The 13,413-nt window shown below is 43.3% G+C and overlaps 1 protein-coding gene across 1 annotated transcript; it reads right to left on the bottom strand.

Annotated features, from left to right (window-relative positions):
- Positions 1-3,656: 3,656 nt before the first annotated feature.
- LOC129770139 (DNA-directed RNA polymerase III subunit RPC8) lies at positions 3,657-4,605 on the bottom strand. The gene is made up of 2 exons (XM_055772789.1): positions 4,398-4,605; positions 3,657-4,336 (listed from the first exon to the last, which is right to left on the bottom strand). The coding sequence occupies exons 1-2, from the start codon at positions 4,506-4,508 to the stop codon at positions 3,764-3,766; spliced, it is 684 nt and encodes a 227-aa protein (XP_055628764.1). The 5' UTR covers positions 4,509-4,605; the 3' UTR covers positions 3,657-3,763.
- Positions 4,606-13,413: the final 8,808 nt, after the last annotated feature.

Raw genomic sequence — 13,413 nt, 5'->3', positions numbered from 1 at the left:
GAAGCTGGCAGTCCTGGATACGATCGTTGAGTCAATGATTAGTTCGAAAGGAGGTTCTCTTCAATTCCAGTGCAGACAGAGGCAGCTGATCTTGATGGCAGGGAGCCGGAGATAATCCGCAGTGCCTTGTTATTGATCGGTGCCAGAGTTTTTGGGAGCTTGCATCCAGCCAAACACGTCTGCTGATCATAGCTTTCGTCACCCGAAGCCGAATCTTTCTGTTGTTGCTCCGGTGTGGGTTGGAAATAGTTTTCAACAGATTCAACCGAGTGGCTCTTCTTAACTTCCTTGAAATGGCGGGGAAAGCTGAGTTCGTGGTCAACCAACACTCCAAGGATCATTATCGTTTTTCGGCGAAAAATGTAGTTTTTGTATAGTTGGACGCTGGAGTTGGGACTCTGTTGTCTGTCACAGAATATCACCATATGACCACTCTTCTGCGCTGGAAGTCTAATTCCTCTCTCGGCCGTCCACAGGCCGATGGCATTGGTAGCTGCCTGTTTCCTGATTCGTGGATTCCTGTGGATATCATCCACTGCCATCAGAAGAATGTCGTCCGCGTAGATGAACATGAAGACTCTCCTAGGCAGGATCTGAAACAGGTAAATGGGGTAACCGCAAGAACAGAACCTCGTGGTACTCCTGTTAGCTCAGGTTAGCCTCTTTTATGAAATCCTGAATGTTTTTTTTCCGTGTATCGTTTTACAAAACGACATCTAGGCCACTGGTTAAGCCGTACCTCTTTTGAAGGTCCGCAGTTCGTATGCATTCCGTTAGAATGTGCCCCACTGTTAGGCGGGCGGGTATGTCCGATTCTAAGACGTGAGAGAATTCGCTGTTCATACGTGTTGGTTATGTCCTTTCATTTGCCGGTTGATGCTTTCATTCTACGAAACTGCAAGTCCATTTCCCGATTCCATTCAGCCTCCCAAGTGAGGAGAATGGAATTGTTCGCCCTTCTAATGAGGTCCTTATCAAATATACCCGTCCTGGTAGTGGAGCCTCACCACCCATCGTCAACAAGCCGATCGGGTTCATCGTTCCCTAGGAACCCGGTGTGACCCGAAATCCAACATAGGGTCGCATTAATACCTCTCAGCTGCTTCTTCAATTTCTTGAATTATGGGGTGTTTAATTTCTCCATCTTTTACAGCTTTAAGGGCACTAGCCGAATCAGAACAAACTACGACGCTATAAGCATCACTGAAGCTTCCTAATGCCAACATAATGGCGATAGCTTCGCACGAAAAGATGCTGAACTCATTCGGAACTCTAATGCTAATCTTAGCATTACCATCGAGTATCCCAATAGCTGAGGTATCATCGGTGGCGGACACATCTCTATAGACAATGCGTTTGTCAGCAAAGTCAGTATGTAGGGTCTCGTTCACCACCGCTTGCACTTTCTGAGGGTTATCCCCAGTCCTATCGTACCGTTTTATCCTCCAAGTAATACTAGGAGGGACGGCATCCCAAGCTCTAGAAGAGCAACGACTTAACCGCACTGGACAAGGCGGTGTCTCACCTGTTCGGGTTTGATATTTTTTCTTTAGGTTGGCTGTTCACTCTTCCCACCTAACTAATGCATGAACCATCCTATGTACACACCTCAAATGGTGGTTCACCTATTTCAGCTAGTAAACTATTAATAGGGCTACTATGAAGTGAAGTAGTTTACCGTCCACAACCCAATCTGCCAGAGTTTTCAGCACTAACCAACTCAATGTTCTCTCAATGATGAGTGGGAGATCAAGGAAGGTCAAGGAAGTTGGACGGTAGCTTTATACTTTATTGCTGCTTTGGCCAATCTTAGGTATGGGTTACTAGGTTAGTAGGCTGTGTCTCCAGCCTTCGGGGAATTCGTGTATATTTTACAAGTAGCTAAAGATGTTGAGAAAGGACGGACTCTCCGAGCAGGGACATCTGTTTCAACATCTTATAGCCGATTCCTTCAGGGCCAATTGACTCAACTTTGGCGAAACGTAAAGCGACGGAAAACTCCTCGATGACGAAGTTCCGGCTGAGAGGATTATTGGAACGTCTCACCGAGACTATCCAATTTGCTAACCGTAATGTTGGTGTGCTCCCGTGGCCGAGTGGTTAGCGTCATAACTAACATGCCGGGTGTTCGGGTTCGATTCCCGTTCTGGTCGGGGGAATTTTTCGTCAAAGAAATTTCCTCCGACTTGCACTGTGATCACGCGTATTCTAGAGCTTGCCACTCAGAATGCATTCAAGGCGTGTTATTTGGCATAGAAATCTCAACTAAGTACTAATAAAAAATGACGCAAGTAATACTACGTTGAGACGGCGAAGTTACTCCAGGAACGTTAGTGCCATTGAAGAAGAAGAAGAAGAATGTTACCGCTTCCTGTCGACGGATGAAATCGGGCATGTTCGGCGATGGAAGACAATCCTGCGAAATATTACCCGAGCAAACGCGGGAGTATCTGCTGGATCGCTGAGGGTTATATTGTCCAATTGAAGATCACCGCTGTACCCTAATGTTTTGCCCTCGACACCTGTCCATGGCAGCTACCTTCATCGGGTCTTCGTCCGTTAGTCGTTTTGCCGCACGCAAAAACTTTCTCTGCTTCATGATCTCCCCTTTGATGTCCTCGAACCACCAATGCAGTGCTTTGGTTGCAAATTTAAAAATCTTGTTTCCGATATTCAGAGAACTTTAACCTATCAGTACATGAAATGACGAGCCTCCCAAAGTAAACCCCAGTATGTAACCTGCAAACTTCGATATTGATCGGCTCTTTTGTAGACATAACAAAACTAAAAACGCATGGCCATTAGAAAAAATACAAAAGAATCGATTTTATTTCATTTGCAATCATCTGAGTAACCGCGACAAACCGCAAAAAGTATGATTGCGACAATGGCTGTGTAAAACGTGTAAACAAGAATGAATTTAATGGCTTTACCCCATGTTAATTGGGTAAGCAAGTGTGCAATTCAAATAGAACCCGTTGTACCGCTTAAACTCAGCGAATGTTTTTTTTATTTTTTAATCCTTAATAGTTTATTGCGCGCAAAAAAAGTATTGAGGCATTGAAACAAACTCAAACGAACAGTCGTATGTATCCAAAATGTATGGAATAAACTTGTTATGCTAAATTGACTATTGTAAAGTGTCGGATTCACTAGCATCGGTGGCAAATGAATATGTTGTAAATATTTTAACTGTAAGCAAGAAAGCCAGTTGTTGAATGTATTGTAGGATCCTGTCATAGGATGAACACCTAAAAAGTCCTTAATGATTTCCTTAACAGAAAAAATACGACCCTATTAGCGTTAGCGAAAAGTAACACACACTATATTCAATAATACATGATACTGATATATATATAAAAACACACTTCAAAGCTGAAGTGATGTTGGAAGAATGGAAGACCGCCCAAGTCTGACTGATTTTTCGAGCTCCTTAGATGATTTACCACTGCTAGTAGGAATACCATTGGAATCAATTCAGATCTCACACTCATTGCAATCACGCTCATTAGGTGCCATCATTCATTTCACCATTCGACGGACCTTTTAAGAGATGTTTAATAGAGAAGTCGGGATCGGGTGATAATTCTCACATGTTTTGCTAATAAATGCGTTTTATGATAAAAGAAAACAAAAAAGTTAAACTAGTAAAAAACGTATGTTTCCAAGAAATGTAATAAATAGCACTATATTACAATAACTATAACATGATAAAGAAATAAATTTACGAGATGAAAAAGCCGACGTGAAAAACACCAGTGTTTTATTCGTCTTCCTCCGCCATTTCATCTTCCTCTTCCTGTTCGTCCTCACAATCTTCCTCCTGTGTCTGGGTAACCCACCAGGAAATCAATCCTAAACCAGACTCGTTGATAGCAGCCGTAATTCGATACGGTGTTTTACTCGTGTCTTTCGACACTGTGCTTGTACTTGGCATTTCTTGATCTGGTGGTCCAATTGGTGAACTTTCTTCGAATAACTCCCCGGATACACGAAATTTTATGTTTTCTCCAATGTCCATATAAAGATCGTGTTTTTTACCATCTTCCAGCGGATATTCCCACACCCAAGCCTGTTCAGCTTCTTCAAACCGGGACGGATGTTGTAAAGCCGAGGGAGGAATGAGTATATCATCGAAAAATCCCAACGTAACGTGCACGCCTTCATGGCTACAGCTTCTAATCTTGCCTGTTATGATGTCACCAATCATTGGTCGAAAAACGATGTAGCGGAAGATAACTTCCGTGTGAGACGCACCATCTCCAGGTAAGATAATTGAATCTCCTAGCTTCACAATATCTTTCAGGGCAATGCACAAACCTACGTTCAGAAGCACCTACAATAAATTCAAAAAAGTAAATATCGATATGACCAAAAAAACATGCGGTAATACTCACTTTATTGGCCAGTTTTCTATTGACCTCATCCTTAATTGCCTCCGGCAATTTAATGTTGAATAATTCCGGGGCAATTCTCACTGTATCCTTTAATTCTGCTAGCAAGAACATTTCATTCAGGATATTGGAACAATTAAAAAACGGATTTTTCGCGACAAATCAAACGCAGAAACCGGCTCGTGCATACCGTGGCTATATGTTGTTTACATATTGGTAAACGTCAAAACAAACACGCTTTATTCTTGTTTCTGCAAGAGGGAAGTACTAGTCATAAAAATACTGATACACTGAGAGAAATAATTATGAAATATAACGATTTCATTGGTAGCAAGGCGCCTCTATATGTACCAGGTGAAACAATCATATGAAATGCAGTTTCAGCCATATTGGAAATGCTGTCGGTATTGTTTACAAATAGCATCAGAACGCTGCCGGCGGCTCTCTACAAACTGCTACGACGCTCATTTGAACGATGCCTACTATGTTCGGGTTTCGCGAATTTATGTGAAAAAGAAAGTATGATTTTGTAGAATTTCATTCTCATAACCACTACTCTCGCATGTGAAAATGCAAAAATGGCGTATCCTAGCAATAACAAAACAAACAACCCCCGCTCCACAAACCGTAATCCCCTTCTTATTGAAGTGATGATGTTGCTTCACCTGTTATACATTGATATAAGCGCCTTGATTGGTACATGCTGTCAACCAAGGAGCTGGAATTGACAGGTGGTTCGTTTTCGACAGTATGATGATAAGGCATGGAAGATGCGAGAGGGGATAAAAAATGACAGCGACTATTTTTGTTTATAAACAAAGCAGGTCTAATTTTTATGCTACATAGCGGTCCACACCAACATATACATACGCTGGGCCGGTTTCAATCGAACTAGCTGTTGTGTCTCACAACCCGCACGATCAGGTGAGTCTCCAGCTAAAGCAGCAGTCGCCGGGAAACGATATGCATGGATATCCACAGCGTATCGCTATCACTCAATCCTAATGGGTCGCCAACGACTAATTCCACCAAAGCGAATGGAACTTAGAGCAGTACGGCACAAGCCCGCCGGTAGTGACCCTTTCATATACCCACTAGCAAAGCACCCACAATCGCTGAATTGCCAATCCCAGCAGCAACAGCAACAACCCTCACGTTCCGTAAAACAGCAATGCAGACAACTAAAGTGGTTATAATTTCTATCAGTGTATACACCTCAATGCTACCCTGCCTATCCACGATCGAGCGGTGTAGCGCTTATGTCAAAATTCTTTTTCAACAAAAACTGTACAAAACTTAACTCAATAAACAACGTGTTTTTCTTTGCTTTGATAATTTTCTGTTTTTTATCTTTATAAACTCCGGATCCCATTAGGTTATGGGCCCAGGAACGTGTCCTGGTCGCGTATCGGTACGAAAGTAAAGTTACGGTCGGAATCGCGAAATTAGCAGAGAATGGGCAGCAACGAAAAAGACGAATGCCTTCGCGTGTCAATGTTCGATGGCACCAATTTCCCCGCATGGAAATTTAGGATGCTGACATTGTTGGAAGAACACGAGTTGGTGGACTGCATCGAAACTGAGATTGCGGTGCTGAACAACGATTCCGCCTGAAGGTGCAGAACAACGATTCGGCGGAAGCGAAGCAGCAAAAACAAAATGCGTTGGTAAAACGGCAGAAGGAGGAAAAGCGATGCAAGTATATGATCGTTTCCAGGATCCACGACGACCAACTGGAGCATATTCAAGGAAAATCCACTCCCAAGCAGATGTGGGATGGCCTAGTGGCTATTTTTGAACGAAAGAGTGTGGCCAAGAGGATGCACTTGAACCGTCAGTTACATGAACTTAGGCACACGAGTGGCACTCTGCAGGAGCACTTCGTCAGGTACGACCGTTTGATGCGCACGTTTCGAAACGCGGGAGGAAAAATCGACGACATCGACGTGGTTTGCCGTTTGCTCCTCTCGCTTGGACCCGAATATGATGCTGTCGTCACGTCGATAGAATCACAACCAGAAGAACAGATAACCATGGATTTTGTGAAATGCCGGCTCCTCGACGAGGAAATAGAGAGAAGCACGGCGTCATCATCTAGCAACACTAATAATGAATCGGCTGTTTTCTACGGAGGTAGCTCTGGTCGAGACAAGCCGAAACAAAAAAGAGTTTTCAGATGTTTCGGGTGTCAAAAGGAGGGTCATATGCTGGCGGATTGCCCGGAGCGAAAGAAAGATCAGTCGGAAGCGTCTCGGAAGCCTTCGGCACACGTTGCGGAGGAACAAAGAGGTGGTGTTATTTTCTTAACAGATGGTCAGATAGCACCCAGCGAAGGAAGTCGGATTCGGTGGTATATTGATTCAGGAGCCACTGAGCATATCTGTAACGATGAACGATTGTTCGAGAAGCTGTACCCGCTAGCGAAGCCCATGGAAATCGCCATAGCTAAAAGTGGCGAAAGTGTAACGGCGAAACCTGTTTTCGCTCAGTAAGATTGAGTCGACCGGAATGAAAATCGTGTTCGCAAATGGGAAAGTGGAAATTCTGCGTGGCTCAGTGGCTGTAGCAACAGGTCAGAGAAGAGACAAGCTCTACGAATTAAATTTTTACACGTCAAAAGGAAAAGGTAGTGCTTCCTTTTTCTCAGGTCAGATAAACAAAATGACAGAGCTGTGGCACCGACGGTACGGTCACCTTGGCGAGAAAAATCTGTCGAATTTGATAAGCTCCGACATGGTTTCTGGAATCAAGGTTGATAGCAGTGGGAAGTCTATGGCGATATGCGAACCTTGTGTGGCGGCTAAACAGACACGTAAACCTTTCACGTTGCGGGAGGAGCGACGATCAACTCATGTACTGGAACTCGTGCATTCAGATGTGTGCGGGCCGATAACTCCAACCGGCTGGAATGGCGATAAATATTTCGCCACTTTCATCGACGATTGGACAAGGTTTACTGTGGTCTACTTGATTCGCTCCAGGGATGAAGTTGCCAGTTGTTTCAGAGATTACGTGGCGCAAGCTACTGCGAAATTCTGCGTCAATATTTTTCGTCTTTGTTCCGATAACGGCGGGGAATATACCAGCAAGGAAATGCGCATGTTCTGTAAAGAGAAAGGTATCAGAATGGAGTTTACCGTTCCCTACACCCCCGAGCAGAATGGAGTAAGCGAACGGATGAATCGGACTCTGGTGGAGAAGGCTCTTTCGATGCTTTTTGACTCCAAAATCGGACGAGAGTTCTGGGGCGAAGCCATTCAAACGGCCGCGTATTTGGCCAATAGAAGCCCTGCTTGCGCTCTTGGTCTTCTGGTGACACCATTTGAAATGTGGAACAACCGTAAACCAAATGTATCGAAGATTCGAGTTTTTGGATCACCAGCGTATTGTCACATACCTAAAGAAGGAAGGAAGAAACTCGATAAGAAAATCTGGAAAGGAATCTTCGTGGGATATGGTGTGAACGGCTACCGAGTTTGGAATCCACTGGAAGGGAAAATCAGGATTGTTCGGGATGTCATCATTGACGAAAACTCACTGACTACTACGACTGGAAAGCAATCATCAATCGTGTACGTTAACAGATATACTGAATTAGAAGACGTTCCAAAGAATGAAGATATTTTGCAGGATGAAGTCATCGAAGAAGAAGATGCGGGTAACGGTTCGGATTCAGACGGATTCGACAGTTGTGAAAATGGATTTGTTGATGAGCAGTATGGTGAGGCTAGGGCCAATGAGAGCAACGCTGGAACGAATTCGCAACGGAAGAGGCAGCCTCCAGACTGGCACAAAGATTATGACATGACGTTTGCTGGGTTTGCTCTGGGTGCAATGGACTATGTTGGAAATTTACCGGACAGTATTGACGAGATGAGGAAAAGACCTGATTGGCCAAAGTGGCAAGTGGCCATTCAAGATGAAATCGATTCACTGTTGCGGAGCAAAACATGGACACTCGCGAAGCTTCCGAAAGGTCGAGTACCGATATCATGTAAATGGGTGTTTCGTGTTAAGCCTGGAGATGATGGGATGCCAGATCGATATAAGGCACGCCTCGTTGCGAGAGGGTTTAGTCAACGCTTTGGATTTGATTATAATGAAACCTACTCACCTGTGGCTAGAATGGATACATTACGAGCAATGCTGGCTGTCGCGAATCAGGAGCAAATGTATGTGCACCAGATGGATGTCCGCACTGCGTTTCTAAATGGGGATTTGAGTGAGGAGATATTTATGACGTAGCCGTTAGGATATGAAGACAATCCGGAGTTAGTTTGTCGCCTGAATAAGTCTTTGTATGGCCTCAAACAAGCCTCAAAAGCGTGGAACGATCGATTCCACAATTTCATTATCGGACTAAGATTCAAGAGAAGCGGTAGTGACCAATGTTTGTATGTTCGTGGCGAAGACAAAAGGAAGGTGTTCCTGATCCTGTACGTGGATGATATATTGGTGAATGGTCATGATTTGAACGAGATCCGAGCCGTCAAAGATTGTCTTTCGAAGGAATTCGAAATGTCGGATTCTGGGGAAGTGACTAGTTTCCTCGGGATGAAAATCGAAAGAGACCTGCAGAAGCGAGTTCTGCGAATAAGCCAACGTCGTTACTTAGAAGATCTTCTTCAGCGTTTCGATATGGTGGATTGTAAAGCTAGTTCCGTTCCAATGGAGTACCGTCTACGTTTGGACAAAGGAAAAGAATCAGAGCGAACAACAAAACCTTACAGAGAACTGGTAGGGTGTCTGATGTACGTGACCCTAACGACTCGTCCGGATCTGTTTGCCTCGGTCAACTACTACAGTCAGTTCCAGACCTGTCCAACTGAGGAACATTGGAGATACCTTAAGCGAGTGCTACGATATATCAAGGGGTCCTTGGACGTTGGATTGGTATACATCGGTGACGATAAGGCAGACATCATTATGGCTTTTTGCGACGCAGATTGGGCGAATGACGTGGTCGACAGGCGCTCAGTGACAGGTTATGTTTTCAAGATATTCGGATGTACAACAACTTGGCTGACGAGGAAACAACAAACGGTGTCGTTATCATCCACCGAAGCGGAACTAGTCGCTCTCTGCTCGGCAGTTTGTGAGGGTGTCTGGTTGGTACGATTGCTGGAAGAAGTTGGATACCAGTTAACGAGTCCAGTACAATATTTTGAGGATAATCAATCTAACATCAGGGTGGTGGTAGAACCAAAAGATCGTGGACGATTAAAACATGTCGATGTGAAGCTACAATTTGTTAGAGATCTAGTTCAGCAGGGGCGCATTTGTGTTAAGTACGTGCCTACGGAATTGCAAGCAGCAGATATAATGACAAAGGCTTTAACATCTGGGCAGTTTCATCGTTTACGGGAGAAGCTCAATCTTACACCGACCAGAAATTGAGCAGGGGTAAAGTGGTTATAATTTCTATCAGTGTATACACCTCAATGCTACCCTGCCTATCCACGATCGAGCGGATTAGCGCTTATGTCAAAATTCTTTTTCAACAAAAACTGTACAAAACTTAACTCAATAAACAACGTGTTTTTCTTTGCTTTGATAATTTTCTGTTTTTTATCTTTATAAACTCCGGATCCCATTAACAACAACTTGCAGCAGTCACCGAAACACAACAATGATGCCAACAGCGTAAACAAAACCAACGTTTATGCGCAGCAAACACATAGCGGTATGCACTCATCATTGCATGCCATTTGTTATCCTCTTTCTCGGAAAACTCTAGCCGTTCGTTTGGTCGCCGTCAATTCTAACTCAAGTAATGGCTGAACAGCAGTTCTGACATAACGTTCCACCTTATTATACCGCCTTGCTATCAACCTAGGTTTTGCAGAGCCCATTAAATTCATTTTTAAGGCAAGGCGCAAATTGAGACGCATATAGCGCGAGTAACTTGGCGCGATATAGCGCCTGTTTTTGTGGCTAATGAAAACAGATAGAACGGCGCAAATTGGCCAGATGACGCGAGATGGTGGAGCCATCGTGAGACACGACTCGCGCGACGCTGTGGCTGAACCACAGTTTCTCGTGCTGGTCATGCCGGTTGTGTTAGTTAGCCTAGCCTAAGTGGATGTTGCTTGAAAAACAAAATCCTTGCCCCTTTTCCTCCATGCTGTCAAATGTTTCTCTTCTAAAAGGAGCAAACATTTTCGTGACTCGAGCTATGTTCATTTATCTTTCTTACCGAACCGGAATTGAAATAAATGTTGTAATTTGTGTAATCCGTATTTTTTATTTGTTTTAATGGAAGAAAAAAGTTAAAATAATATAATTCTAGCGCTCAGAATAATAAAATAAAATAAAATGCCAAATAACACGCCTTGAATGCATTCTGAGTGGCAAGCTCTAGAATACGCGTGATCACAGTGCAAGTCGGAGAATATTCCTTCGACGAAAATTTCACGCGACCAAAACGGGAGTCGGACCCGAACCCCCGGCACGATAATGTGTAACGCTAACCACTCGGCCACAGGAGCCCCCTGTCCCCCTAAAGTTATTCACGTGGTATGTGAACAGCCCCCAAATATTTTTTTTACATTAAGAAGGTTAGGAAATCGTTCTTCATTATGATAAGTATGTTACAAAGGAAGGCTTGGTATAGGTGTTGTAATTTACATTTTTTTTACTAGGTAAACGATTGGTAACTAGTCTTGCGCTTCAAATACTGCAGATCCTTCTCGTATCGGCCGAACGGAATCTCCTACATAATCAATGATATCCAACTATAATATCCATATCATCGCCATTATCTACAATATGAGCATCTGAAATATATGCGGAAGTTAATATTCATAACCTCCAAATTTGCGAAGAGTGTCTATGATTTTGATCCAATCGCATGTTAAAATCTTTACAAATATACAAAAATCAATCATTCTGAACATTTACTGACGACATTCAGTGGTTTAAACAAATTTGAATGGAACTAAAATGAATAATAACGACCGAATCTTGAGCTGAAATGTAGGTATTGCATAACTGATGTAGTTTTGCGTCAATTCATCAATTGACGAATCCACGTAAAACTGCATTTGCTCATGTGACACCTACATTAGAGCCCAGAACCACAAAAGTGATGAAGTTTATATTTCTATGCACTTAAGAGCTCCCACAAACTGCAGCGTTCTGTTGGCCGATAGATTGATCGGCCGACTTCATTAGTACAGAGCGATATGCGCACACTACACCGACTCAGTATCGGGCGATAAAAAGGTTTAATTAGCTTCCCGATTACATTCAAACTGTCGGCCAACTATCAGCCGTCTGCTTAATCAGTACTGGCTAGCTTTGACATACGCACGCATGACGATTGTTTATCGGCCGATAGTTCAATTCGCTCTTAATTTTGGCATCCGGCATACGTGCCGTGCGAATAACTGAGAATGGGATGCACCCAATGCTCTCGGGATTTATTCTTGAATTTCTTTCTCTGTTTCCTTCTCCTTTGTCAAACACAATTTAAATACACAGTCGTTCGAGAATAGTTGGCCGACAGTTGACTAGTGTGCACTCTTGACCAACCCAACTGTTTGGTTGACTCGATGTGCGCACCAGCAACCCAACCCAACCAAACTATCGACCAATAAAAAATCTGCAGTGTGCGGGAGCTCTAAAAGCGAGATTCAGCCATGATTTTTTTAATAAATTTCTATTTGATATCAAATCAGTAATTGGTAAGAAAGATAGATTTTTGTATATTTACAATGGTTTCAACACGCGATTTGACCAAAGTCATAGATAATATTCAAAATGTTTATGTTTGATAAGGCTCATAGGTTATGAGTACTAACTACCGGACCTAACGGACATTTCTCAGAAGCTCGTGCTGTGGATAATGGCGATGTAATCTTTTTTTTTATTATAATGACTTTCAACATATTTAGGCTGGTTCGTCACTTTTACTTCTATTTTCGGAAGAATGTCGGGAGAATTGAACTCGTGAACAGGGTTACCATATCTACAGAATAATCTGTATTTATAAAGATTTTTCAGACTTTTTGAAACCAAGAAACTGTGGATACAGATTACAGATTTTTTTGGGTTTAATACAGATTTACAGATTTTTCAAAAAAACGATATGGTACTATAGTACTGCTTTCTCATGCTCAATCTAAGGCGAAAAGACGCAAAAGTCTGCGTCATCAGCCAGCTTTACAGTAAATAAATTTCCCTGTTTATATTTTCCCTACTAAAGCATAGTGAATACGAATGTTTATGTTGTTGGTAGTAAAGGGTGTGTCACATCAAATTGCATCACGGTAAAAACGCTGTAGAAATTTAATTTTTAGGAATTATATCTTCAGCTTTGGTTTTATAATCAGATAAGAGTGTATAGATCACGTTGGCCATGCTTCACTGTCAATTTTTCGTAAATTTGGAAAAATGTCGTCGAACGAAAAAGAGCGTCGTGAATTAATCCTGCGCACTCATTTCGAGAATCCGAAGTTGTCACATCGGGACATCGGTAAGATGCTGGGAATCGTCCAATCCACGGTCAGCAGAGTACTAAAACGATACTTCGAGAACCTAACCATCGACCGGAAGGTGAAGAACGGCAAAAATGGATGCTCCATCAGTGAAAAAGATCACAAGCGCGTAGTTAAGCAGTTTAGACGTGATCCGAGAAGTTCGGTCCGGGATGTCGCCAATAAGCTGAATTTGTCAAGTTCATTCGTCCAGCGGACCAAGCAGCGGGAGGGCCTGCGTACATACAAGGTTCAGAAGGCTCCTAACCGCGACGAAAGGCAAAACATGGTGGGGAAGACGCGAGCCCGGAAGCTGTACACCGAAATGCTGACGAAGTCGCATTGCCTGGTAATGGACGACGAAACCTACGTCAAAGCGGACTTTCGTCAGCTGCCGGGCCTGTTGTTCTTCTCCGCAGAGGACAAATTCAGCGTTCCGGAGGAGATTCGCAAGCAGAAACTATCCAAGTTTGCCAAAAAGTACATGGTGTGGCAAGCGATCTGCTCTTGTGGAAAGCGGAGCGCCCTCTTTGTGATGACCG

This window comes from Toxorhynchites rutilus, chromosome 2 (assembly GCF_029784135.1).
Source record: "Toxorhynchites rutilus septentrionalis strain SRP chromosome 2, ASM2978413v1, whole genome shotgun sequence".
Lineage (NCBI taxonomy): Eukaryota > Metazoa > Arthropoda > Insecta > Diptera > Culicidae > Toxorhynchites > Toxorhynchites rutilus.
Note: the sequence above shows the minus strand (reverse complement) of the source record. Positions and strands in the feature narration are given on the sequence as shown.

Coding starts and splice junctions, on each gene's coding strand:
- LOC129770139 (XM_055772789.1), bottom strand. CDS start 4,508: ATGTTCTTGCTAGCAGAATTAAAGGATACAGTGAGAATTGCCCCGGAA. Junction 4,337..4,397: donor ATAGAAAACTGGCCAATAAA/GTGAGTATTACC, acceptor AATTTATTGTAG/GTGCTTCTGAACGTAGGTTT.